This window comes from Archocentrus centrarchus, chromosome 11 (genome assembly GCF_007364275.1).
Source record: "Archocentrus centrarchus isolate MPI-CPG fArcCen1 chromosome 11, fArcCen1, whole genome shotgun sequence".
Taxonomy (NCBI): Eukaryota; Metazoa; Chordata; class Actinopteri; order Cichliformes; family Cichlidae; genus Archocentrus; species Archocentrus centrarchus.
Genome location: NC_044356.1, coordinates 36,294,614 through 36,318,746, shown reverse-complemented (window position 1 = coordinate 36,318,746; position 24,133 = coordinate 36,294,614). Strand labels below are relative to the sequence as shown.

The 24,133-nt window shown below is 43.0% G+C and overlaps 1 protein-coding gene across 4 annotated transcripts in view; it reads left to right on the top strand.

Annotated features, from left to right (window-relative positions):
- The window catches only part of col11a2 (collagen, type XI, alpha 2), a 91,470-nt gene that overhangs the window by 50,110 nt on the left and 17,227 nt on the right, over positions 1 to 24,133 (top strand). The window contains exons 6-39 of one of the 4 annotated variants that reach the window (XM_030740547.1): positions 81 to 203; positions 5,281 to 6,183; positions 7,375 to 7,494; positions 8,749 to 8,964; positions 9,723 to 9,776; positions 11,960 to 12,001; positions 12,120 to 12,182; positions 12,560 to 12,634; positions 12,981 to 13,067; positions 13,436 to 13,492; positions 13,609 to 13,662; positions 16,166 to 16,219; positions 16,496 to 16,549; positions 16,815 to 16,868; positions 16,983 to 17,036; positions 17,128 to 17,172; positions 18,293 to 18,346; positions 19,360 to 19,404; positions 19,534 to 19,587; positions 19,732 to 19,776; positions 20,551 to 20,604; positions 20,703 to 20,747; positions 20,969 to 21,022; positions 21,134 to 21,178; positions 21,376 to 21,429; positions 21,572 to 21,679; positions 22,088 to 22,141; positions 22,255 to 22,308; positions 22,400 to 22,444; positions 22,589 to 22,642; positions 22,958 to 23,002; positions 23,094 to 23,147; positions 23,309 to 23,362; positions 23,958 to 24,011. In XM_030740547.1, the coding sequence (XP_030596407.1) occupies positions 81 to 203; positions 5,281 to 6,183; positions 7,375 to 7,494; positions 8,749 to 8,964; positions 9,723 to 9,776; positions 11,960 to 12,001; positions 12,120 to 12,182; positions 12,560 to 12,634; positions 12,981 to 13,067; positions 13,436 to 13,492; positions 13,609 to 13,662; positions 16,166 to 16,219; positions 16,496 to 16,549; positions 16,815 to 16,868; positions 16,983 to 17,036; positions 17,128 to 17,172; positions 18,293 to 18,346; positions 19,360 to 19,404; positions 19,534 to 19,587; positions 19,732 to 19,776; positions 20,551 to 20,604; positions 20,703 to 20,747; positions 20,969 to 21,022; positions 21,134 to 21,178; positions 21,376 to 21,429; positions 21,572 to 21,679; positions 22,088 to 22,141; positions 22,255 to 22,308; positions 22,400 to 22,444; positions 22,589 to 22,642; positions 22,958 to 23,002; positions 23,094 to 23,147; positions 23,309 to 23,362; positions 23,958 to 24,011 (3,027 nt within the window). The remainder of the gene's footprint in view (positions 1 to 80; positions 204 to 5,280; positions 6,184 to 7,374; positions 7,495 to 8,748; positions 8,965 to 9,722; positions 9,777 to 11,959; positions 12,002 to 12,119; positions 12,183 to 12,559; positions 12,635 to 12,980; positions 13,068 to 13,435; positions 13,493 to 13,608; positions 13,663 to 16,165; positions 16,220 to 16,495; positions 16,550 to 16,814; positions 16,869 to 16,982; positions 17,037 to 17,127; positions 17,173 to 18,292; positions 18,347 to 19,359; positions 19,405 to 19,533; positions 19,588 to 19,731; positions 19,777 to 20,550; positions 20,605 to 20,702; positions 20,748 to 20,968; positions 21,023 to 21,133; positions 21,179 to 21,375; positions 21,430 to 21,571; positions 21,680 to 22,087; positions 22,142 to 22,254; positions 22,309 to 22,399; positions 22,445 to 22,588; positions 22,643 to 22,957; positions 23,003 to 23,093; positions 23,148 to 23,308; positions 23,363 to 23,957; positions 24,012 to 24,133) is intronic. The other 3 variants (XM_030740549.1, XM_030740548.1, XM_030740550.1) reach the window with 3 other exon arrangements.

Here is a 24,133-nt window from a genome sequence, read left to right as displayed (position 1 = left end):
GTGGTTGATTACTAGATAGGTTTCATGTGTTAGTTACTGAACCTAAAAACAAGTTCTAGTGATGTGTTTTTGCTCCACAGGGAGACATCCAGCAGCTGCTGATTGCCTCCAACCCTCAGGCTGCCTATGACTTCTGTGAACACTACAGCCCCGACTGTGACTCCCCTCTGCCCCAAACCCAGGCTCAGGACCCCAACACATACGTGAGTAACACAACACAACAGGTGTGCACACAAACACGTGGAAACAACTGATTCATGAATAATATTCTGAAAAGGTTCCTGCAGGAAACAATAACCTTTTTTAGAGTCATATTCATGGTTTGTTTAAATACACAGCCTGCTCCCACAGCGAGTGCAGCAGTTACACATTATTTGGTTTAAAATGGTCTGATTTCAGATTTAGTCTAGTTCCTGAAACTGAAACCACTAAAAGTCCTCAGGTTCAGTTTGGGTCATCTGATAATGTCATCAAAGTGCTGCTCTCCCTTTCCATCTTCCTCACCATCCTCGTCATCAGCAGCAGTTTGTATCCATCCACTTTCCTCCTCACCTCCACCTCCCATTCAGTGACGTAAAGCAGTCATTTTCATCGTCCTGTCCCAAAACTGCACGTTTGTGATTTGATGCTGTTGAGCTATTAGAGCGGTGGATCAGCTGTTTGCTGCTCTAAAGCGGTGGAACACAGGAAGTTAGGGGTAAGAGGATGATACAAGCAAACATCAGTGGCATTTCCCTTTTTTACATAATCGACTAAAAGAAAAGGACTTAGAACTTAAAACACACAAACAATTTTAAATTTAAGTGTAATAATTTGGCATGATGAATTAAGGTGGCTTAAGGTGGAGCCTCTTTGCTTACTGAGACTGGTTGTGCACATTATAAGTATTATAGGCTTTGCAACCTTATTCTCACTCTTTAAATAGTGATATTTGGGAGGTGGCAGTGGCTGCTAAAACAGAGCTAAAACAGCAAATCACTTTTGCCTGCATTTATCCATCCAAATACATAAGCTATAATAATAATACTAAGCTTTATAAACTTGCATGGCTGATCTTATATCAGTGTAAATTCAGTCACTTCACAGAGCTCCAACACCACAAGTCCCAAAGCCTGTCACATTGATGCTGTTGAGATGACTTCTTTTTTGGATGACTATATTTCTGTGTGGGTTTATTCACTGGCTTTAACCATGTCTCTGTTTTTCTGCTGTTCTCTCATTCATCACGGCCGTCTGTGTTCAGACATATTTAATATATCTTTGTGACCTCCCACACAGACTCTGATGAATGGAAAAAATAAACACTTTGCATTTTCTAATCATCCCCTTTCCTGTCTCTTTCTATTTATCACCACCCTTCATGCTGCATCACATGCTCTTTATCTTTACCTTCATCCCTACACGGTCCCTCCACCCTCTCTTAACCTCCAATGGGAACTCCTCTTCATGCATTCCTCTGGCTTCTGTGCTGGTTCCTCCTTCCATCTCTCTCAGTACTTTGATGAGGAGCAGGATGACCATGAATACCCCTATTATTACGAGGAAACAACAGGCATTCCCTCCTCTTCTGCACCTCCCTCTCCCCAACCTGGGGCCCCCATCCAACAGATAGAGGGAGCAAGAGAGAGGGAAAACACAAGCAGGGTTTGTGGAAGGGAAGGAGAATGAGAGGCAGAGAGGGCTATTTAAAAGATAACTGTTCATAATCCATCATGTAATGCTAGTTTTCTAAATATTGGAACAGAATCTAAATTTTCATAAATTATTTATTTTTATTTTTGGCTATGCAGACGCCTCTCTGCACTCAGTATTCCACACACCCCTTTGTTTTAATGCATCTAGGGCTGCAACGAGTCATCGATTAACTCGATTCTAAAATATTATCGACACAAATTTACTGTTTCGATGCTTCGTTTAAACTCCACAGCACTCAGCTGTCTCCGTGTAAGCGGCGCTCCTCACTAGCACTAGCAGGATTAGTGCTCTGTTGTTTTTTTGTGGGTTCATTGGTGGCTCGCAAACCAACATAGAACTGCATTACCGCCACCTACTGGACTGGAGTGTGAATCAGACACACACAAGCCTCTTTCCCACCAACAGGATTCCGGAGCCGGAGCCTGTGATATGAACTGATACAAAGCAGCAAGTTCAGCCTTAGAGCCCAACCTAATTCACAGCCGTGAAAATCGCTTCGCTTTTCTCATGTAATACACATGTAATATGGTAGAAAACTTGATGTTGAGATGGCAGAGTCACGCCCTTCTGCAGCTTTCGGCACGGGTTCCTGGTTCCAGACCAGCCAGTTTGCGGGGCCAGAAATGAACCCGTTTTTCGGCCGAGCACCGAGTGCTCCGGCGGTGGAAAACCCGCCTAACGGTTCAATTCACGGCTCCGGCTCCGGAACCCTGTTGGTGGGAAAGAGGCTAAAGTGCGTACTTGTCGTCTTGCTCTAATCGCTGTCTGTGTTTCCCTCTGTGCTGCACACAGATGCTGCAGTAGTTTGGTTTGGACCCTAAAATGTATTTGCAGCACAGAAAGGGGAGCGTGTTCTCCCACGTTTGTGCGCTTCAGCTTCTGTGTCCAGACGAGGACCCGCCCACACTCATACGTAAAGGAGCAGTTCACAGAAACGCGGTGGGAACGCGGGCCCGTTCTTAAGCGTTTCGCCGGTTCCTTGGGATTGGCACGGGAACTTGCTCCGGCTCCGGAACCTCAGCGGTGGGAAAGTAGCAACAGAGATTCTAAAAAGCTCACCGTCGCTGCGATGGATTTCCTTTAACACAGAGTGGATCATCTAGAGTTGCTACCTGTCTCGTAAAATACAGAACCCCGTATGTTACGGGACTGCGTGGAATACGGCTCTGTAACATGCGGGGTTCCATATTTTACGGTACAGGTGGCAACTATCGCTGACATGCATTTCCACGCCTCCACTGCTCTCTGTGTGTCTGTGTGTGTTGTGCTCGCTGAGAATTTCAGCTGTTATTTTTGTCTTTACTTCAGCTGTAGCTACCAGAACTGGTTTGCTAGCGAGCGCGGGCCATTAGCACTAGCGATGGCTCGGTACCGGAAGGTCCGCCCCCCAGGACCGAGGGGCTCCGTCAAAATATTTTTTATACTTTAATCCCTTATTAGTGACTAAATATAGACCTGCAGTAGAAACGTATTTTCGAGAATGCTTGTGAATACAAAGCATTACAACATTACTCACACATGCGCCATGGCTCCCGCAGCCACTAGTTTTTCAGAAACACTCATAGCAGGCAGCGGTTTGAACTGCGCAAGCGCAAAGAGACGGTGAGCTCAAATAGTGCAAAAGGAAATGTTTTTCCAGCGTCCAAAACAGCAGCTTTTTCTTTTAGTAACCACCATTAAAATTTACTGGAGGTCCTTCATCAACCACCTGATCAGCAAGTGTTAAGGTGAAGAAAAGAGAACTTTGTAGCTGCTCCATCCACCGCTGTTTGTTCACACGCCGAAAAACTGCAGTACGGAAGTTAAAATATGCAGATAAACAGTTAATTAAAAAACTATTTCTTATCCGATTACTCGATTAATCGATGGAATAATCAGTAGAATACTTGATTACTAAAATAATTGATTTATGCAGCCCTAAATGCATCGCCTTTTTTCTTTAATCCAGATTGGCCGCTAACATGTCATCACCTCCATCTCCATCACACAGCATTATTTTTGTCATTTACATGTTGTCATATATGTTATGTGTTGACCTGTGGCCAGGTGGGGGCACTGGGGCAATGAAGATGCAGCAGTTTTTTCTCCCGTTCTCATCCACTTCGTATTCCAGTCCTAATTTACGTCCTTTATCCGGAACACAGACTTTCAGACCAAAAACGATGAAGTTTGGCTACAAACCAAACAATGTAAAACATTTTTTTATGAAGTGGTGTCACCATGTCATAAGATAAAGTTAACAGCCTGACAGCAAAGATTTGATGTAAACTGGACTTTTAGAAAATGTTATGATATTTTATATTCTTTGCTTAATTAGTTTTTGGGTCTGTTGAGAATATCAAAGCAGCAAAGTGGATTTCATGATGTTTGTTTTACCTGATCTCAGGTGTGGTTTGTCATACATTAAGTTATCCATTGGTAATCACAGCAGAGCATAAGTATTTGCTTTCCTGTGGGCACTCAGTACATGATGTTTTATGACACACTCCACACAAAAAACTACAGGCAGATTTTCAGCATTGTTTGACTCTGCATCTTTATTGTTCTCTTACTTGCATGTTTACTTCTTTGTCTTGGAGGATATCACTGCATGCACCCACTGTACCTCTGCACCATCTATTTTCATACCAGTTTTTCAGTCCATACGGGAATGTCAGTGCACTTTTTTTATGTTGGTAAATGCATCCTTGACCTGACCTTTGGGAGGAGTGTATATTCCCCTTTGGTGGCCTGTTTTCCCTTCATATCATATTTTTTAGGTGATTGTTTCTGATTACAATTTCAATTTGCATGTATTTTATTGATAAAATATGGTGGTAAGAGTTATTGATTTATACAACTTTACATTTTTTGGTTATATGTGACTAATACACTTTTGCATGCCGGCCCGCCGGCCCTAAACTAAACAGCAGCAACCTTCTCTTTGCTCAGTGCATTAATCATAACACAGCAGGTTGGGTATCACTGTGTATTTTGTGTGTGTGTGTGTGTGTGTGTGTGTGTGTGTGTGTGTGTGTGTGTGTGTGTGTGTGTGTGTGTGTGTGTGTGTGTGTGTGTCTAAAGTCTGTGTGTGTGTGAGTGTTTTGCAGCCAGCTTCACCTGCCCGGTCACGCCCTCAGTGCCTCTGCCAAACCACAGCCTCAGTTCTCATTAGCACAAAGATGCTGCTTTGTTATTTAGTATTGGGAATGGCATTATTGGAGAGAGCAGCAAAAAAAAATTAACTCAAATAATCTTGGTCAAAGACATGAAATCTCTTTTTCCTTTGTGTAGATTATGTTTTTAATTGTATGTAGTATCAATACTTCAGTATTTAAAATGTGTTTAAACTTCATGAGTCCTTTGCTGTATCCAGTAATGCCTGCACAGTCTCAGTAAATCAGCCTTAGCCATCTTTATGTCATTGTTTCTCAAAACATGCCTTCTTGTCTTTCTCTCTTCTTCTGTCCATCCCGTTTGTGCTTTTCATCCCCCTCCCCATCTTCATGTATCTTTGTCATCGTCCACTCTCTCTCAATGTCTTTGTCCATATTCATTTATACATACAAAATAACATCTCAACCAAATAATAATCACCGATATTAGAAGAAGGCACTCAATGGAAAAGCAGCTTCTACTAAATCCACCTTTGTAAAAACCAAGCCCACTCCAGCTAAGCCTGCCAAGTCTGGGCCATATAAACTCGTTGTCAAGCCGCCTATGCCCACCAAAGCTACCAAGCCATCCAAAGCAAAACCCACTGCAGTAGAGACCCTCCTGTCTAAAATCAAACCAACAGGAGCAGCTAAATCTAAGCCCACAGCTGCCCCAGCTAAGAATGGCAATGGTAAACCAGCTGCTGTGAAGAAAGCAAATGGGAATGGGAAAGCTCCAGCTGGGGCCAACCCAACAGCTCAGGCCAAAGTCAATGGAAATGGCAATAGTAAGGTTGTAGCTGAGAAGAAAGCTGCTGTTGCCTCTAAGACTAATGGCAATGGAAAACCTACAGCAGAGAAGAAAGCCAATGGAAATGTCAAAACTGCCACTGAGGTTAAAGTCAAAGCTAATGGCAAAGCTGAGAATAAAGTCAATGGTGGGGCTAAGGCTAACGGCAACCACAAATCTACGACAACAGTAGAAAAGCAAGTCGCTAATAATCAGGGTGCCAATCAGGCAAAAATTCAAACCACTGTGGTCAAAGCCACCAAAGCACCTAAACCCACAAAAACATCAAAACCAGAACCTGCAAAAGCAAAAACCCAAGGCAGGGGAGAGGTCAAAGAAGTCACCAAAGTTAAAAATGTGGTGACCAAAGTCAAGATTACCCCCCTGACGAGAACACCTGCAACATCTGCCCCCGTCCAGCCCAATCCACCCAGACCCACAAAAGCTAACGTGCTATTGGACACGAATGTCAAATCGCAGCACAAACCTTTCCCACCGTTTGGCAGCACTGCGCAGAGTGGAACTGCAGTCCCGCGGAAGAAACTTACCAACGGTTATCAGCAGGTACAACAGGAGGGCTCGTGTTTGGGTTGGAATGCCCAGAGTCGTATATCCCATCTTTCCAATCTCTTTTCCAGATCTTTCCATCATCCAGGATCTGCAGCAAAATGTTTATAAAACCTTATTTTACTGCTCTCTCTCATGAATACTTTTAACTTTCAGTAATTTTGATGCAAATCCTTGATGGTGCACAATCTGGCCTTCAGAATGGAAGTTGGCTGTCTTCTCCTCTGTTCATATATCATATGATCTTCATGATCACCCTTACTTCCACATATGATATGGTACAAAAATGAAGCATGGCTGATCGGTTTTGCTGTTCTTTACTTCACTTAATGCTCCTACTTCAAACTGCTGAAACTGGATGTCAGAACGTAAATGCACTCCATATCTTTCTGTCCACGGAAGCCATTAACATGAGGGTCTAATGAATGAGCATGGATTGCTATGGCACAGAAATTCAACTGAGAAAACACATAAATCATGTTTTATACATGTTCAACACCACAAACTTCCCTGTCCTCTGTCCTCTCTTTGTTCTGGTTTGGTTGGTTTTCTGTGTTTTCTCTCTGATAGCTGTCTCCCTGTCTGCTGTCCAATTTTGTATCTAATGTGAATAAAGCAGCTTCACAGAAACTTTAAACATGCTTGCATTAGAAACTGAATTTCAGTGAATGTTCTGCTGGGTAGAGACACATGCTCATGAGGCTGAGTAATCTCTGGAAATGTTATTCAGCACGGGTTGTTTCACTGTTGTCTCATCGTGGGGTGAAACTAGTCCATCCCAAAGCATCAGACTGTGATGTTTTCACCTGAAGGGATGGCTAGAGGCTCTCAGCCCTACTTCCAATATGAGTATATTTCACCCTTTCTTAAATCTCGGCTTGTCAGCTTTAAAAAGCAAAAATGGTTCAACAAAAATATATAAAGAAATCTCAGTAAAGTTGTCTCAGTGACTCATTTACAGTCGCTGAGATTCTGAAACTACCTGAAATTTCTTTTCAAAAGTGATTCTTTAAACTTTAAATATGTGAGTTGCAGCTAAAAAGCTCTTTGCCTTTGACAACCGCAGTTTCATTTTCTTCTTTTAACTCATCGTGAACCAGAAGCAGACTTTGAACTAACCACGCCCTTTCAATCAAATTTGCTTACTTCCTCCCTGCTCCCCCACTTCCTGTCAACTTGACCAATTAGGATGTAGACACTGAATATTCTGAGGCTGGCCACACCCCTACAGAGACTGATTATTACTATGAGGAGACCTTCCCACAGCCAGAGGGTGAGGTGGTTGGACAAGAAGAGAACGCTGTACAGGTAAAAAGAAGGTGACACACTGATCGGAGACACACATCCATTCAGCCTAGAGAAAAGCTCAGCAGAGAACAGCTAAAACTTTCCAGGTAACATTCAGGCAAATTACAAATATGCCAACAAGTGGTTTTAATAAGACTCTCATAGGGGAGAGGAGAGTGGGATACCTGTGTGGTGGTGAGCCCAGTCTTTGTAGTTTCACAAAGTAGTTCATGTTCGTCTCTGTAGACTTTTCTAACCACACATCGTTTTGTTGGCACCGATGATTCAAACAGAATGCACCATCTGCCTGTACTATCAAATATTTTTACGCAGTTCCCTTTTTTCCTAACAACAAGATTCCTGTTTTGTTCTCATCTCAGGATCCCTGGTTGATCTGGTTTTTATCTTGGCATAAGAACAAAAATCTTGTGAAAAGGGATCCACATAAGAATATTTGATGTGCACTTTAAACCACAGCAAAAAAATTAATATGATGCATTCTTGTTTGAGAGAAAAATCTAACTTAACTAAAGAGTGTCTCACAGTTCAGATTGTTTTCTAACAGTTTACTCATTTCGACTTTAATGAATTGTTCAGTTTTCCAGTTTTGATGTTTTTATATTTTTTCTGCTGTTGAGAAAAATTTTCAGGATCTGATTTATGAAACAGATATTCACATTATTCATGTTCAGTAAAATCATGCTGGAGTTTTGTTTGTTTTTGAACTTACATGGTAAGTAAAAAAGAAAATAACAGTTTTTGCTTGCATAGCAGGTCGTAGCAACATGTTTTCACAAAGAGTTTCATATCGGCTCTGTGTGTTCATGTACATTCAAACATTCATACATTCATCATTAAGAGTCTTTCTGACAGATAATTAGGAGAACTTATTTGGTTACAGGTAATTACACACAGGTTGATGTTGATGCTTTGGTGAAATCGTTCCATAATAAACTAAACTGTAGATGATTAGAAGTTTGCAGGGTAATCCTGATACTCCATAACTCAGAGTATCGTCTGCCAGCTGTCTTTGTGTTCTCTCCCTCTGTGACTGTTGATTTACCAAAAGGTAAGACTCACTTCTCCCTGTATGCTCCTTCTTCCATCGATCCTGCTGTTTCATTTCTTATTTCAATTTCACACGGAACATTTCCCCATCCTGCACATCCTGTCCCCCTTTCTTTGACCCCCCCGCATCTTTTCTTTTCCTTTGCTTGATTCATTTTCTCATGCCCCTGCATCTATCCTGTTGTGGCTACCATAAACTCAACACAGCCCCAGGTGGAGCCAGCGCTGGTGGGAGAAGAGGTAGATGCCACCAAGGCTGGCGGTACAGGCGAAGAGTTCTTTGCTGAGGAGTATGCGACCGGGAACGTGGGCCCTGAGGAATATGACTATAACTACAGGGACTACAATGAGCCGTTACCAGAGACCGGAGAGGTTGAAGGCAATGTTGGCCCCGCCCTGTCTGCTGTGACAGACGAGGGAGGCGTAAGTTGTTTTGCTTCAGAGGACCCCCCCCAAAAAAAAAAAAAAAAAACATTTCAACCAACTCTAAAGGTTTGTCAAACTGTATTCGATGTCCCGTCATATGACTCGAATTTGCCATCTATTAAATTCCGTTGCAGAGATATTATTTAAATGCCTTTTATTGTTTTTACTACTTACACCAAACCACCTTACAAATTTACAGCTGGCAAACTCAGTCACAGCACAGTCAGACAGTCAATACAATTCAAGACGCAGTCCTGACAGCACTGGTTGAAATGGGTTTTATTTTATTGTGTGTAGCGAGCCTAATGCGCCATATCAGTTTGTCGCATACACTGCATAAAGAGGCATTCAGAAGTGCAGCAGCAATAAACTCCTGCATCTTTTGTCATCTTTATGCCGTTTATGTGAGTGTATGGCTTCATTTTTTGGTGCTAAGCTCAAACGATTCGCTATCTGTGCAAAAATAAGTCTACAAGTAAAGGACCAACAGTTTGAAGAACCTCTGAATCGATGGTATTTGGATAAAAGTGTACACGTTATATTTGAGATATGCCGGTATGTGGAAAACGCCCATCGTCATCTTTGTCAATGCATGCAGTCAAAACAATGAAATCTGCTTCAGTGAGTTTGTGTGTGTGTGTGTGTGTGTGTGTGTGTGTGTGTGTGTGTGTGTGTGTGTGTGTGTGTGTGTGTGTGTGTGTGCACTGTTATACTGACTGTGTTGTTTTTGTTGCTTGCATGTGTGTTTTCCTCAGGCTGCCGTTAGAGGCCAGAAAGGAGAGAAAGGAGAACCTGCTGTGTTGGAGCCTGTGAGTCATTTCTACAGTTTTACCTGGTCAGGTGTTTGTTGGTTGGGTTGGCTGTGAATTAGAAATATCTTCCATCAGTTAATTTTCCCAGAAGCTACAGAGGGAATTGTTCTGGCAGCCTTCTCATTTCCATCCTGTTTTTGTACACAGTAATCCGAGATATACTAACCTTATGTACTCATCCGCCATTTTATTAGGAACATCTTGTTTCTACCAGTTTGGACTGCTTTTGTCTTCAGAGATGCTTTCATTCTTCATGTGCTGGAAACGTTCCTCAGAGATTTTGGTCCATGTGGACATGATGGCATCACACAGTTGCTGCAGATTTGCACATCCACAATGCAAATCTCCCGTGCTCTGGTGGATTGAGATCTGGTGACTGTGATGGCCATTTGAGTACTGACATGTTCAAGAAATCAGGTTGAGATGATTTGAGCTTTGAGGTGCATCATCCTGTTGGAAGTAGCCATCAGAAGATGGGTACACCAGCCACATTTTTCCAGTTGTCCAGTTTTAATGAGTCTGTGTGTAATGTAGCCTCAGTTTCCTGTTCTTAGCTGACAGGAGCGGCACTGGGTGTGGCCTTCTGCTGCTGTAGCTTACCTGCTTCAAGGTTCAACATGCTGTCCATTCTGAGCTTCTGCATACTTTGGTTGGGGTGCTTCTTTGAGTTACTGTTGCCTTTCTATCAGGTTGAACCAGCCTGGTCCTTCTTCTCTGGCATCAACAAGGCAGTTTCTCCCAGATTACTGCCACCCACTGCATATTTTCTCTTTTTCTGTCAACTCTAGAGATGGTTTTGTAGGAAAATCCCAGAAGATAAGCAGTTACTGAAATACTCAGACCAGCCCGTCTGGTACCAGCAACCATTCTGATGCTAGGTTTGAACAGCAGGTCCTGACCACAAGCCTGAATACACTGAGTTGCTACCATGTGATTGGCTGATTAGATATTTGGGTTAAAAAAGCAGCTGAACTGGTGTACCTAACAAAGCAGCCAGTGAACATTGTAGTTGTATGTGAGGCTGAGGGACTGTACATCTGAGACTATGATCAGCAGTACTGGTGCACCACAGGGGACTGTCCTCTCTCCTTTCTTGTTCACACTGTACACGTCTGACTTCCAACTCTGAGACGTGTCGTATGCAGAAATTCTCAGATGACACGGCCATCGTCAGGTATGTCAGGAGTGGACAGGAGGATGAGTACAGGAGACTGGTGGATGACTTTGTGGAATGGTGCCAACTGAACCAACTGCTGCTGAACACGTCAAAGACTAAAGAGATGGTAGTGGACTTCCACTGGTCTGGACCACTCCCACAGTCAGTCTCTATTGGGGGGATTGATGTGGAGATGGTGAGGACCTACAAGTAACTTGGTCTGCAGCTGGACAGCGAACTGGACTGGTCGGTGTGCACAGACACACTGTACAGGAAGGGGCAGAGCCGGCTTTATTCTCTTTTACATGGTTGTGTGCTGGTGAGGCAGCATCAGGAAGAAAGACGCGCTGGATAATTTGGTCAGATGGGCAGGGTCAGAGGTTGGAGTGGAGCTGGACTTTCTGACTACAGTGGCAGACAGAAGGACAAACTGCTGTCACTCATGGACAATGAGAGTTACCTGTTACACCCCAGTATAATGAAACAGAGGAGTGTGTTCAGTGGAAGGCTGCTCTCACAGAACTGCTCAACGGACAGATTTAGGAAATCATTTGTTCCAAGAGCATCAGACACTTTAATGCTTCAGTCGGGGGGATGTTAACATACAATCATCATTCTGTATGTTGAAATTTGTCACTCTGTAAATCAGACACTTTATCCCTTAATGCTGTATATTACTGTGTATTACTGCACTGTGTTATTTGCACATCTGCCTCTGCACTAATGACTATCCATCTGATTCTGTATGTATATTGCACTTCCGGACTCATTCACTTCTTTCTGGATCAATAAAGTATCTATAGATAGAATTTAAATGGAACAAGAAGACTGGTGTGGAGCTGGAGCTCGGAGGCTGCTTAAGAAAAAGTTCTTAAGTGTTCATCACTCAGAATCAGAGGACTCTGATTAATAGAGTGTGCATTAATAGGAAGTATGGTAGTAATAGAGGGTTTCTGCATTGTAATGAATGATGTATATTTCTTTTTCAGGCACCATTTTAATTAGTTTATTTGGACCTTTGCAGGGTATGCTGATTGAAGGACCTCCAGGACCCGAGGGACCTGCTGTAAGTAATTGCTTTCATGCTGTTTTTTTGACCTACCCACTACATTTCTCCATCTTTGAAAAATGTTTTCTCACCTTCAATGAACATATATTTTAACTCTTGATTTTTAATCTCTCAGGGCCCTACTGGACCTCCTGGATCTTCTGGACCTCCTGGATCTGTCGGTGACCCTGGAGAGAGAGTAAGTATTCTTCTTTGATATGAAGATTTGTTGATTTGTCACTGCTAAATCTGTGGCACAGTGGGTAGGTGCTCACCTTGCAACCAGAGGGTTGCTGGCTCGAGTCCCCGTCTGAGCGCATGCTGTTGTTGTGTCTCTGGGCAAACACTTAACCCACATTGCCTAAGTGTGAATGTTTTTGGTGGTGGTCGAGGGGCTGTAGGCATGCATTGGTAGCCACGCTTCTGTCAGACAGCTGTGGCTACGTTAGTAACTCACCACCACCAAGTATGATTGTGGTGTGACTGAATAGTGCATGGAATTGTAAAGCATCTTTGAGTACCTTGAAAAGCACTATATAAGTCTAAGGCATTATTAATATTATTATTATCCCGCAGGGCCCTCCTGGTAGGCCTGGACTTCCTGGAGCTGATGGAGTTCCTGGACCTCCTGGAACCTCTCTCATGCTGCCAGTAAGTCACCTTTAACTTTTCAGACATTACCAATTATGTAAACTACTAAAATGGCTATAAATATGAGTAGTTTGGAAGAAAATGTTTTGTTCATGCCTTTCAGATGTAACACATAATGTGTTTTAATTCTATCCTGTCAGTTGGCTTAGTGTTGGTTTTTCTATAAATATCTATATGTTGGCCTTTCACAGTTGAATTAGATACAGCTGCTGTCTATGGGCATGCTATCATATGTTGATTTGTTTGTTTATTTAAGTAATTATTCCTTGTTTTTTATTGATACATTAGAGTAATCCATCGGTTAGGCTTTTCCACGTAGCCTAAATGCTTTTTCTTGTTCCTGCAGTTCCGTTTTGGGCAGAGTGGAGGCGATAAAGGACCTGTTGTTTCTGCACAGGAAGCCCAGGCAGCAGCTATCTTATCTCAAGCCAGGGTCAGTGATGGCTTATTTCACATTTCAGCTGTCCTGTTAGCTTTGCTAAATAATAATGATTATTGTTTCTTGATGCAGTTCCTCTGCCCAATGTTATCACTGTTTTTGAAGGACTTTGTATTTCTTTTTTATAAAAAAACTTCTGCTATCTAAGAGACATTTCATGACTCTAAAAAACTGCAAAGCATAATTAATATGACTTTACTGAAATTAGTAATAGGACCCAGTACAGATTATAATGCACAAATACAACAGAGAAAACCTGTTAACAGCACATTATATTTGGATGCTAAAATAGTGATCCAGACATGATCCATGGAGTTTCTTGCTAAAGCACCATGATAAGGAGATATCATGTTTATTTGTAGATGGCTCTGAAAGGGCCTCCTGGACCAATGGGATTCACTGGACACCCTGGACCCCTGGTATGCTACTTTTCATTTAGACCATAAAAGTTCTATTTTAATTATTGTGTCCTCTATGTTTATATGCCATGATCATTATGAGACATCAAGTGAAAATGTACTTTTTCCTCTTTCAGGGAAGTCCAGGAACTCCTGGTTTGAAAGGAGAGCTCGGTGACCCTGGTCCTCAGGTAAATCACCTGCTGTACTAAACCTGACTTACAATGATTTTTATTATGTTTTATAGAGGGGCTTACCTGGGGCTGGGTCGCGGTGGCAGCAGCCTGAGCAGAGAAGCCCAGATCTCCCTTTCCCCAGCCACCTCCTCCAGCTTGTCCGGGGAGGACCCCGAGGTGTTCCCAGGCCAGCCAAGAGAGATAATCTCTCTAGCGTGTCCTGGGTCTGCCCCGGGGCCTCCTCCCTGTAGAACATGCCAGGAACACCTCACCCAAGAGGCACCCAGGAGGCATCCTAGTCAGATGCCTGAGCCACTTTAACTGGCTCCTTTGTGGAGGAGAAGCCCCTCCCGAATGGCTGCACTCCTCACCCTATCTCTAAGGGAGAGGCCAGCCACCCTTCAGAGGAAGCTCATTTCTGTATTCACAATCTTATTCTTTTGGTCATTACCCAAAGCTCATGACCATAGATGAGGGTAGGGATGTAGATTGACCAATAAATCGACAGTTTTGCTTTTATGCTCAGCTTCTTCTCCACCACGACAGACCAGTGCAGCATCCACATCACTGCAGTTGCATCCCCAATCTGTCTGTCAATCTCCTATTCCATTCTCCTGTCTCCCCATGAATAAGACCCGGAGATAAGTGTATATGCCATGATCATTCACTCCTCTACCTGGGGCATCAACTCATCCCTGAGCCAGAGTGGGCACTCCACCCTTTTCCAGCCAAGGACCATGGCCTCAGACTTAGAGGTGCTGATTCTTACACCAGCCACTTCACACTCAGCTGCAGAGGAGTGTGATCTCCCGATAGTTTGAGCACACCCTTCGTTCTCCCTTCTTAAAGATGGGGACCACCACCCCAGTCTGCCAATCCAGTGGCACTGAAACAGATCTCCACGTGATGCTGCAGAGGCGTGTCAACCAAGACAGCCCTACAGCATTCAGCCCAGAGTAATTATTGTAGTTTCTTAACCTTACAATATAAAACACCTTGAGGCGACCATTTGTTGTGGTTTGGCTCTGTGTAAATAGAATAGAATAGAATAGAATAGAATAGAATAGAATAGAATAGAATAGAATAGAATATCCAGAGCCTTCAGAAACTGTGGGCGAATCCTGTCCATCCCAGGGGCCCTTCCACGAAGGAGTTGTTTAACCACCTCAGTGACCTCACTCCCAGTGAAGGGTGAATCATCCCCCTCATCCCCAGACTCAGCTTCCACTACAGAAAGTGTGTCAGTGGGATTAAGGAGGTCCTCAAAGTATTCCTTCCACCACCTGACTATATCCTCAGATGATGTCAGCAGGACCCCACCTGCACTATAGACCATGTGAGCAGAGCACCGCGTTCCCGTCCTGAGTTGCCTGATGGTTTGCCAGAATTGCTTCAATGCCGTCTGAAAGTCTTTTTCCGTGGCCTTGCCAAACTCCTTCCACACTTGAGTTTTTGCTTTGGCCACCTACCGAACAGCGTTTCGCTTAGCCTATCAGTACCCGTCAGCTACTGCCGGAGTCCCACAGGCCAACCAAGCCCAATAAGACTCCTTCTTCAGCTTGATGCCTCCCTTCACCTCCGGTGACCACCATCTGGTTCGGGGATTACCACTACGACGGACACCACCCACCTTGCAGCCACAGCTCTGAGCAGCAGCCTTGACAATGGGGGTGTGGAACATGGATGGGCAAACTCCTGTCCGTTCAGACTCAATGTTCTCAGCCTCCCTTGGAATGCTGTTGAAGTTCTGCAGGAGGTGGAAGTTGAAGATTTCGCGAACTGAAGTCTCCCAGCAAGACAATGAAGTTACCGAATGGAGCACCATCGAGCACCCCAGCCAGCAACTCCATTAAGGGTGGGTACTCTGAACTGTCATTTGGCGCATAAGCACAAACAACAGTCAGGACCCATTCCCTGGCCCAAAGGCGCAGGGAAGCAACCCTCTTGTCCACTGGTGAAAACTCCAACGTACAGGCAGCAAGCCAAGGGGATACAAAAATACCCACCCCAGCTTGCCGCCTTTCACAGAGGGCCCCTCCAGACTTGTTCCAGAGCCCAGGCCATGCATTGAGGTGAGCCCAACTATATCTAGCTGGTAGCTCTCAACCTCAGCACTAGCTCAGGCTCCTTTCCCACCAGAGAGGTGACATTCCATGTCCCAGTAGCCAGTCTCTATGGCCTGGGATCAGGCCTTGGTCACCAACCAACATACATTTCACTCGACCCCTACGACGCCTCCGACGGGTGGTGAGCCTACAAGAGGGCAGGGAGCTCTCTTCAGACTGCACTTGGCTGGGCACCACGGGCTAATACCTGGCTACCAGACATTCTCCCTTGAGCTCCCCCCCCACAGGTGTGGTTCCAGGGTGGAGCCCCGGTAACCCTATCCTGGGCAGGGTAAACATTTCCCTTGGTGACTCTTTCATAGGGATCACTGAAATTGTATTTATGAACCTTTTCAGCTAATTTCTGTTACATTTGTAACTGGCACTTCTGACGGCCTCTGTTTTATTTTCAGGGTCCCAGAGGAATCCAGGGTTTGATGGGTCCTCCAGGCAAAGCAGGAAGAAGAGTGAGTATAAATGGCTAACATTTTTTATTAAGATGTTTGTGGTATCGCTTGTCACCATAATTTTTTGTTTAAGATTTAAGGGAGTAGCTGTTGTTTCTGAAAGAGAATAAGGGCCTGCTGTTGCTTAAATAAGTTCTTAGTGGAGTTCTAACTGAGAACAAGACTGTCATCAGAAGGTTTTAGAACCTCAAAGACCAATAAACTTTAAACTGTCTCTATCCCATTAAAATCAAACATGGGTCCAACTTAGACATGCTCTTCCTCTGGTCCTCGCAGGGCCGTGCCGGAGCTGATGGTGCCAGGGGGATGCCAGGAGAGCCTGGAATTAAGGTACCCACTTTATTTAAAACCATGAGCCTGAATATTCTACTCTGTGTTTGTAGCTTTTTATTGCTTCTCTAGACCAACAAAAAAACAGATGTGAAAAATGAAATACTGACATTATTTTGGTACCAGACTCTACTCAGTCAGCACTTATCACATACTTTTTCTTGGATCCTAAATCCTCAGGTTCAAACTCACTGTACTCCTTTTTTTTCCATTTCTATTATCAAATAATAGACAATAATACCTTACACATCTGCATCTTTTACAGGGCGACCGTGGTTTTGATGGTCTTCCTGGTTTGCCCGGTGACAAAGGACACAGGGTAAGCTGAACAATCTCAAATAATGCCAATAGAAGGAAACTGCTGTTTTCAATCACAATCTTTATTAATAATGCTAGAAAATAATTTATTCATGTCTGTTTTATTCTTTTTCAGGGTGACTCAGGACCAATGGGACCACCAGGGGGCCCCGGAGAGGACGGAGAGAGGGTACGTAGTGATTCATATTGCATTGTGTCACTTCATAGCTTCATATCTTCATCTTTTCATCCATGACGTGCTTGTTCTTCTGTATTTGTAGGGGGATGATGGAGACGTTGGACCCAGGGGTCTCCCAGGTGAACCAGTGAGTACCAATGACAATCCAGCTGATTTTGCTTCTTTCATTATTTCACATCGATCAAATATAACATTATGTCCACTGGCAGGTGAAGTGACTAACACTGATTATGTCTTCATCGTGGCACGTGTTAGTGGTTGGAATATATGAGGGAAAGTTCCTCAAAGTTGACGTTAGAAGCAGGAAAAATGGGCAGCGTGAGGATTTGAGCGAATTTAAAGGACCAAACTATGATGGCTAAACGACTGGGTGAGAGCATCTCCAAACCTGCAGCTCCTGTGGAGTGTCCTCGGTCTGCAGTGGTCAGTATCTATCAGAGTGGTCCAAGGAGGGAACAGCAGTGAACCAGTGACAGGGTCATGGGCAGCCATGGCTCAGTGATACATGTGGGGGAAAAAAGGCTGGCCCTTGTGGTCCAATCCAACAGACAAGCTACTGTAGCTCAACTTACTGAAAAAGTTCATGCTGGTTCAAAGGTGTCAGAAAACACAGGGCATCACAGTGTGCTGTGTTTGGGGCTGTAGACCAGTCAGGGTGTCCATGCTGACCCCTGTCACCTGCTGAGAGCACCAACAACAGGAATGTAAGCATCAGAACTGGACCACAGTGGAGTCCATGCCTCGATGGCTCAGGGCTGTCTTGACAGGTGGTCATCATGTTAGGCCTGATTGGTGTACAGCCTACTTGTGTTTTTACTGTCTGCATTTTAAAATTACGCCTCTGTTTTTGTCTCCTATTACACTTCATTGCCTTAGCACCTGTTATTTCAAAATAATACCTTTATGATATTTTAGGAGGACCTTCACTGTAATTATTATGTAGGCCAGTGACAGATGGTCGCAAGTGCTTTTAGAATCACTGAAATAGGAACTGGTGTTTTTATGCAACTAATAACAGGTAATCCTGTGAGATCTGAAGAAAAGTAACTGCAAGAAAGAGGAGAGATACAGATCACAGGTCTAATTAGCTGATTCGGAAAATATTTATTATAATTTACCTAACTATAAGTTTCCTTTATACATTTTGTTTTCATTGATTTCTTAAAGACTGTAGTTTGTGTTGTATAGTGAGTAATCTTGGTTTATGTGAGTGTCTTATTGCTGTGTGTGCTTGTGTGTGTCTTCAGGGTCCACGTGGTTTACTTGGACCCAAAGGTCCTCCTGGCGTCCCAGGACCTCCTGTGAGTAAAAATGATTTCAAACCCACTCTGCTGTGATTTTGGCTGCATTGTTTTACCTACACTCTGACCACTGAACACCCACAGCTCACCCACAGCTCACCCACAGCTCACCCACAGCACCACCTGAAACAACAGCCTGTAACCTGCTTATATCCAAATTCTAAAAATGAACATGTTCCCACAACCTCCTGAAAATATTACCACAACATCAGAATTTATATTTAAACTTTCTGATTGTTTGCACAGAACAGAATAGAATAGAACAAGATGTACATATTTTATTGTTGTTTTTATTGCCATCTGCAAACCAAATTTTGTTGCACTGCATAACATATTTATGCAGTGCAACAAAATTTGGTTTGTCTACAGATATTCAAAAGATTCAGTTAAAGGTATAAAAATGTATATAAATAATTATAAAACATGCAAAGCAAAGGCAATAATGACACACTGGTTCAACAGTACTGCATGATGGTTCAGCAGAATTACAGTGTTACATTCAAGAATACCTTCAGTATCACAAAGCTGTTGTTGTGTGTTTTTGTCCTTGTCGCGCAGCCACAGGCTCATTCTGTAATGCCTGCCTGATGGCAGCACTGCCTAAAGCAGGAAGGCTCCATCAGTTTAACACTCAGTATTGTCTTTTTTCATTTTTCTTCCTTGTTAAAAACTGTAAAGTCTGTTAATCTCTTTATTACTTCTCACCACCACATTATTGTTTTATTTTAAGACGTGCACTTAAGCACAAACCAGCGCTTCACAAAGTGAGTGAGCCGAACACTTTGTGTAGATTTTTCTAAAGACTAAAATGTTAAATTATCTGACTTCCACTTTAAGCAGAAGGATGTTCACAAATTTAAAGACACACCAGCATCAACATGTTTCTGTGAGGGATGCTGAGCAAAGCTCCAGATCCAGATATTTCCTGTTCCTAAAAAGCTTTAGATAGAAGCTGACATTTAAGGGAAAATATGGGGAATTGATTCTAATTTTCTTCTCACTGCTGTTCTCAGGGCGTGCGAGGAAACGATGGACCTCACGGCCCCAAAGGAAACCTGGTCAGTGTTCTCATGTGAATCTGAACAGTTAGGACCAGAACTCATCATTGAGTCATTCTAGATGGATTCTTTCTTCCTCCTCTGCCTTTCACTTTGCCTGCACTGTTCCTTACTCTCTTCTTTATTCAGGGTCCCCAAGGTGAGCCAGGACCTCCGGGTCAGCAGGGAACCTCAGGAACTCAGGTGAGACAGAGCACACCTGGCCATTATCACATACCTGCTTCACTGACTAAATGAACGTGCACACAAAGATAAAAGTAAACAGTTTAAATTATATTCATTCCATATACTGAACAAATATCATGTGTGTTTTTTGTGTTTCTGCAGGGAATGTCAGGACCTCAGGGGCCCACTGGACCCCCAGGAGAGAAGGTAAGGCCTTACATGTTTGAGCTACTCTGGATTAAAAGTACTCTGACATAATGAAAGTTGGCACTGAACTACTATTCAACAGGAAACAGTCGTGTAATAGTTGGACTGTGAGTAATTAACTGAACTCTATTCTTGTATTTCTTGGATAAATATTAGTTAATTAATGAGTTAATATTAGAGAAGGACAGTGAAAGGTCAGATATGCTGCTGAGTGGAGGAGAGTGTTTGAGTGATGGGACAGATGAATCAAATTCATCTCAGAAAGCAGACCCGCTGCATGACGACTGCTCTCTGTCTGTTGTACAGAGTGTCATATAAAACTCACTGATCCGCACAGATGCTGCAGCTGTGACAGTGGCAGCACACACATCTCTGAAATTACGGTGAAATTATGCATTCACAGCAACACAACATTTAACTTACAGCCTCATTTTTAATCCCTGATCATTCCCAGAATATTTCTCTGATGGTTTCTCATCACTGAGAGAAGAAAAACACATCAGTGATTTTAGCACTCAGAGTCTTATAGAACAGGCTTCTATCCTGTATCAGTGCATTCATACTTCAGCTTCATGTCATCCCTCTGTCGTACTTGTTAGATATTGAAATTACCAAAAAAGCCTGAACACACCTGCATGTAGCTCAGGCACAGCAAGACAGGTGCATTAGATTTATAATTTGTTAAACTGACCAAAATTGCGTCTACACTTTATTCAGATATGAATCAAATGAGGATCTTTTACTGACCTTATGTACACTCTTCTCTTCCTCCAGGGTCCCACCGGAAAACCAGGTCTTCCAGGAATGCCTGGAGCTGATGGGCCTCCTGTATGTTTGTCTTTCTTTATGTTGCTTGTGAGGTTGAACCACTTAAAGCTTGGATGATGTCCTTCCAAAGACTTAAGCTCTCTGTTTGAATGTTACAGGGTCACCCAGGAAAGGAGGGGCCTCCTGGCACCAAGGGAAACCAGGTGGGTACCAAAACTCCATCACACCACATCACCCTAACAAACCCAGATCTCCAAATTCTTAAATTCTTATCTATCATAACAGAAATGAAACTCTGTGTTAGGTTTGTGTGTGTGTGTGTGTGTGTGTGTGTGTGTGTGTGTGTGTGTGTGTGTGTGTGTGTGTGTGTGTGTGTGTGTGTGTGTGTGTGTGTGCTGTAACTGCTGTCTTTGATCTCCTGCAGGGTCCTAACGGTCCTCAGGGAGCTATCGGCTATCCTGGTCCTCGGGGCATCAAGGTCATTTTTAATTTGTCCTAAGAGATTAATAAATACATTTTTGAATCTGATAAACTGAACAAATATTTCTTAGGATGTAAACATATTGATTATATAACTGTTCAATTGCAGGGAGCTCAAGGAATCCGCGGCCTGAAAGGCCACAAAGGAGAAAAGGTAAATAGGGTTAGGGGTTATGGTGGGGTTAGGGTGTACCCTACCCCCTCCTTTACAGTTTAATACTTGCAAATAAAAATCATATTTACATAATAAGATCATATTGATGTGGACATCTGTTGATTAAAAAAGAAAAACAGCATTTAAAAAACATGGTTGGTATTATTTCCTGTTATTATCTGTGTCTTTGCTGTTAGGGAGAAGACGGTTTCCCAGGAATTAAAGGAGATTTCGGATCCAAAGGGGAGCGGGTAATGTCTGCATCATGTTCTTTAGTATAACAGTGGATATCTGAATGAAGGACTGGTCTTACTCATTTAAATATTTGCTTAGAGTTATTGCTCTTTATTCTGTATAGTGTACAGATTTAATCTCACAGCTCTGTTTGGGCAGGGAGAGATTGGAGTACCAGGGCCTCGAGGAGAGGATGGTCCAGAGGGACCAAAGGGTCGTGTTGGACCCCCTGGTGAGATTGGAACTATTGGCCTGGTTGGTGAGAAGGTATACCTGTTTTTATTACTTTTACATAACTGTAACTTTTTATTTTTTAGGTGTCACTGTGCTGCTGACTTTGGTTGTATTTGTATTTAAGTGATATAAAAGCGAGATTTTCATAATAAAGTTTGTCAGAATTATGTTTACCTGTGTCCCAGATCTGAAAGAAGTATTTGAATTTTCATGGATATTTGAGTGAATTTTTTCGTTTATTTGCTTCATTTCATCGTCATTTAACTTTCTAACATTAGTTTTATTGCAAAATAATGCGACTATATTACACCTGTGCATAATGTCAGGTGTTTCTCACCTAGATTCCAGAAATGAATCAATCATAACTCGTAGGTTTGTTACCGGTTGGTTGTGAAACACGTCATAGCTGCTCTGATTCATTATGTCATCATCTGTTTCCAGGGTAAACTTGGTGTGCCTGGACTTCCTGGATATCCTGGAAGACAAGGACCGAAGGTAAGAGAAACACAGATCTTTGATTAACACTGACTCGGTGAGTCATCCTGGTGACCATCATATTTCTGTAGTGTGAGAAACAGCTGATCTGGAGTTGTTGGTCTATTTTTCAGGGATCTTTGGGATTCCCAGGATTCCCTGGTTCAAATGGAGAGAAGGGGACACGAGTAAGACGATGTCAGACTTAACAAGGATTGAAATAACTACTGTATAATACCAGTTCTGATGTCCACTATGTCTATGTGTCTTTTTCTTCAGGGTCCTACCGGCAAACCAGGTCCAAGAGGACAAAGAGGCCCAACGGTACGTTTTCTAATTATCTGCTCACAGAGAGCGACACTTCAGAGGCCTTTCTGGCTGAAAGGGCTGAGTTATTTAGATATTCCTTAACATGATTTCAGCGTAGTCACCGCTAATTTAACCATGTGTGCTGTTTTTGACCATCAGGGCCCCAGAGGGCAGAGGGGGCCGAGGGGCGCCACAGGGAAAGCAGGAGCAAAGGTTGGTCTGCACACCGAACCTGAAACTGTCCACATGTGTGATTTACTAATGACTGTGTTTCATATTATGTCCATATTGATTTTTGAACAGAAACACAAAGCTGGATTTTTGTCAAAGAAGATGCATGTTTTAATTTGACCAGCTGGTCCAATAAAGACGCAGCACTTTTCTATCTTCAGAAAAATAGTTTTCCTAAACCCTAAAACCCTGAATCACGTTCATTCCTTGGGATTTTTGCCTGAGAATATGGAGGATAAAGAAAAGAACAGCAGTTTGTATTTAATGCATTCTTCTTTGCTGTATTGCTCTTATTAGGGAACCTCAGGAAGTGATGGTCCTCCTGGTCCTCCTGGGGAGAGGGTAAGAGTTTAATTGTTGTTTGAAAAAGTGAACTTTGAAGTGTGTGCCATATATTTGATGCGTTCATACTTTATCACGTATCATCTCTCAGGGATTGCCAGGACCTCAGGGAGCCAATGGTTTCCCCGGACCAAAGGGACCTCCTGTAAGGAAATGTTTCTTCCTCTTAGACCGTTTTACAGGTTTGAAATGAGCTCAGCTGTTCCTGAGAGCATTGTGGTGGTTTGGGTTTGATGTTCCTGTTCCTTTGTTTGGAAGACTTTTCCTAAAGCGGGGGTTTGATTCATGTTCACTGTTTCATTACAGGGACCACCAGGAAAGGATGGGCTGCCAGGACATCCTGGGCAGAGAGGAGAAGTTGTAAGTTAGCTTTCTTTCAAACTTCTCTTGAAGGCTGCTGGTTTAGCTCACTGGGTAGAGCAGGTGTTGTTTTGAAATCAGAACACAATGTTTTGCAAAGACTTCATATTTTTATGATTGAACACATTAATTCAATTCAATTTTATTTTATAGCACCAAATCACAGCAAACAGTCGCCTCAAGGTGCTTTATATTGTAGGCAAAGACCTTTCGATAATTACAGAGAAAACCCAACAGTCAAAACGACCCCCTATGAGGAGCACTTGGTGACAGTGGGAAGGAAAAACTCCCTTTAACAGGAAGAAACCTCCAGCAGAACCAGGCTCAGGGAGGGGGGGTCATCTGCTGAGGGGGGAGAGAGACAGAGATTAATAATAACATTAGTGGTGACCTGTGAAATTAAATGCACAGGAATGCTTGAATCTGTATTTCTGGATAATGATTATTTTCTGTTATTTGTCAAAATTCCTTTCATTAAAGCAGTTTTTCCTCTCATCTCCACTTTAGTCACTGAGATGAAGGTTATGAGAAGATGTGGATTACAGCTCAGCAGCAGGGAGGAGCGTCTGTGTTAACTGAGTTTTTCCTCTTGCAGGGTTTCCAGGGTAAAATGGGTCCACCTGGGCCTCCTGGTGTTGTTGGACCTCAGGTGAGTTCATTCATCATGGTGTAGGTAAACCACATCAGCTTTCTTAATCACAAGAAAACTTGTCCATATTCATTTCCTGCTCTTTTGCACTTTCACGTAATTTATTCTTCTGCCCTCAACCC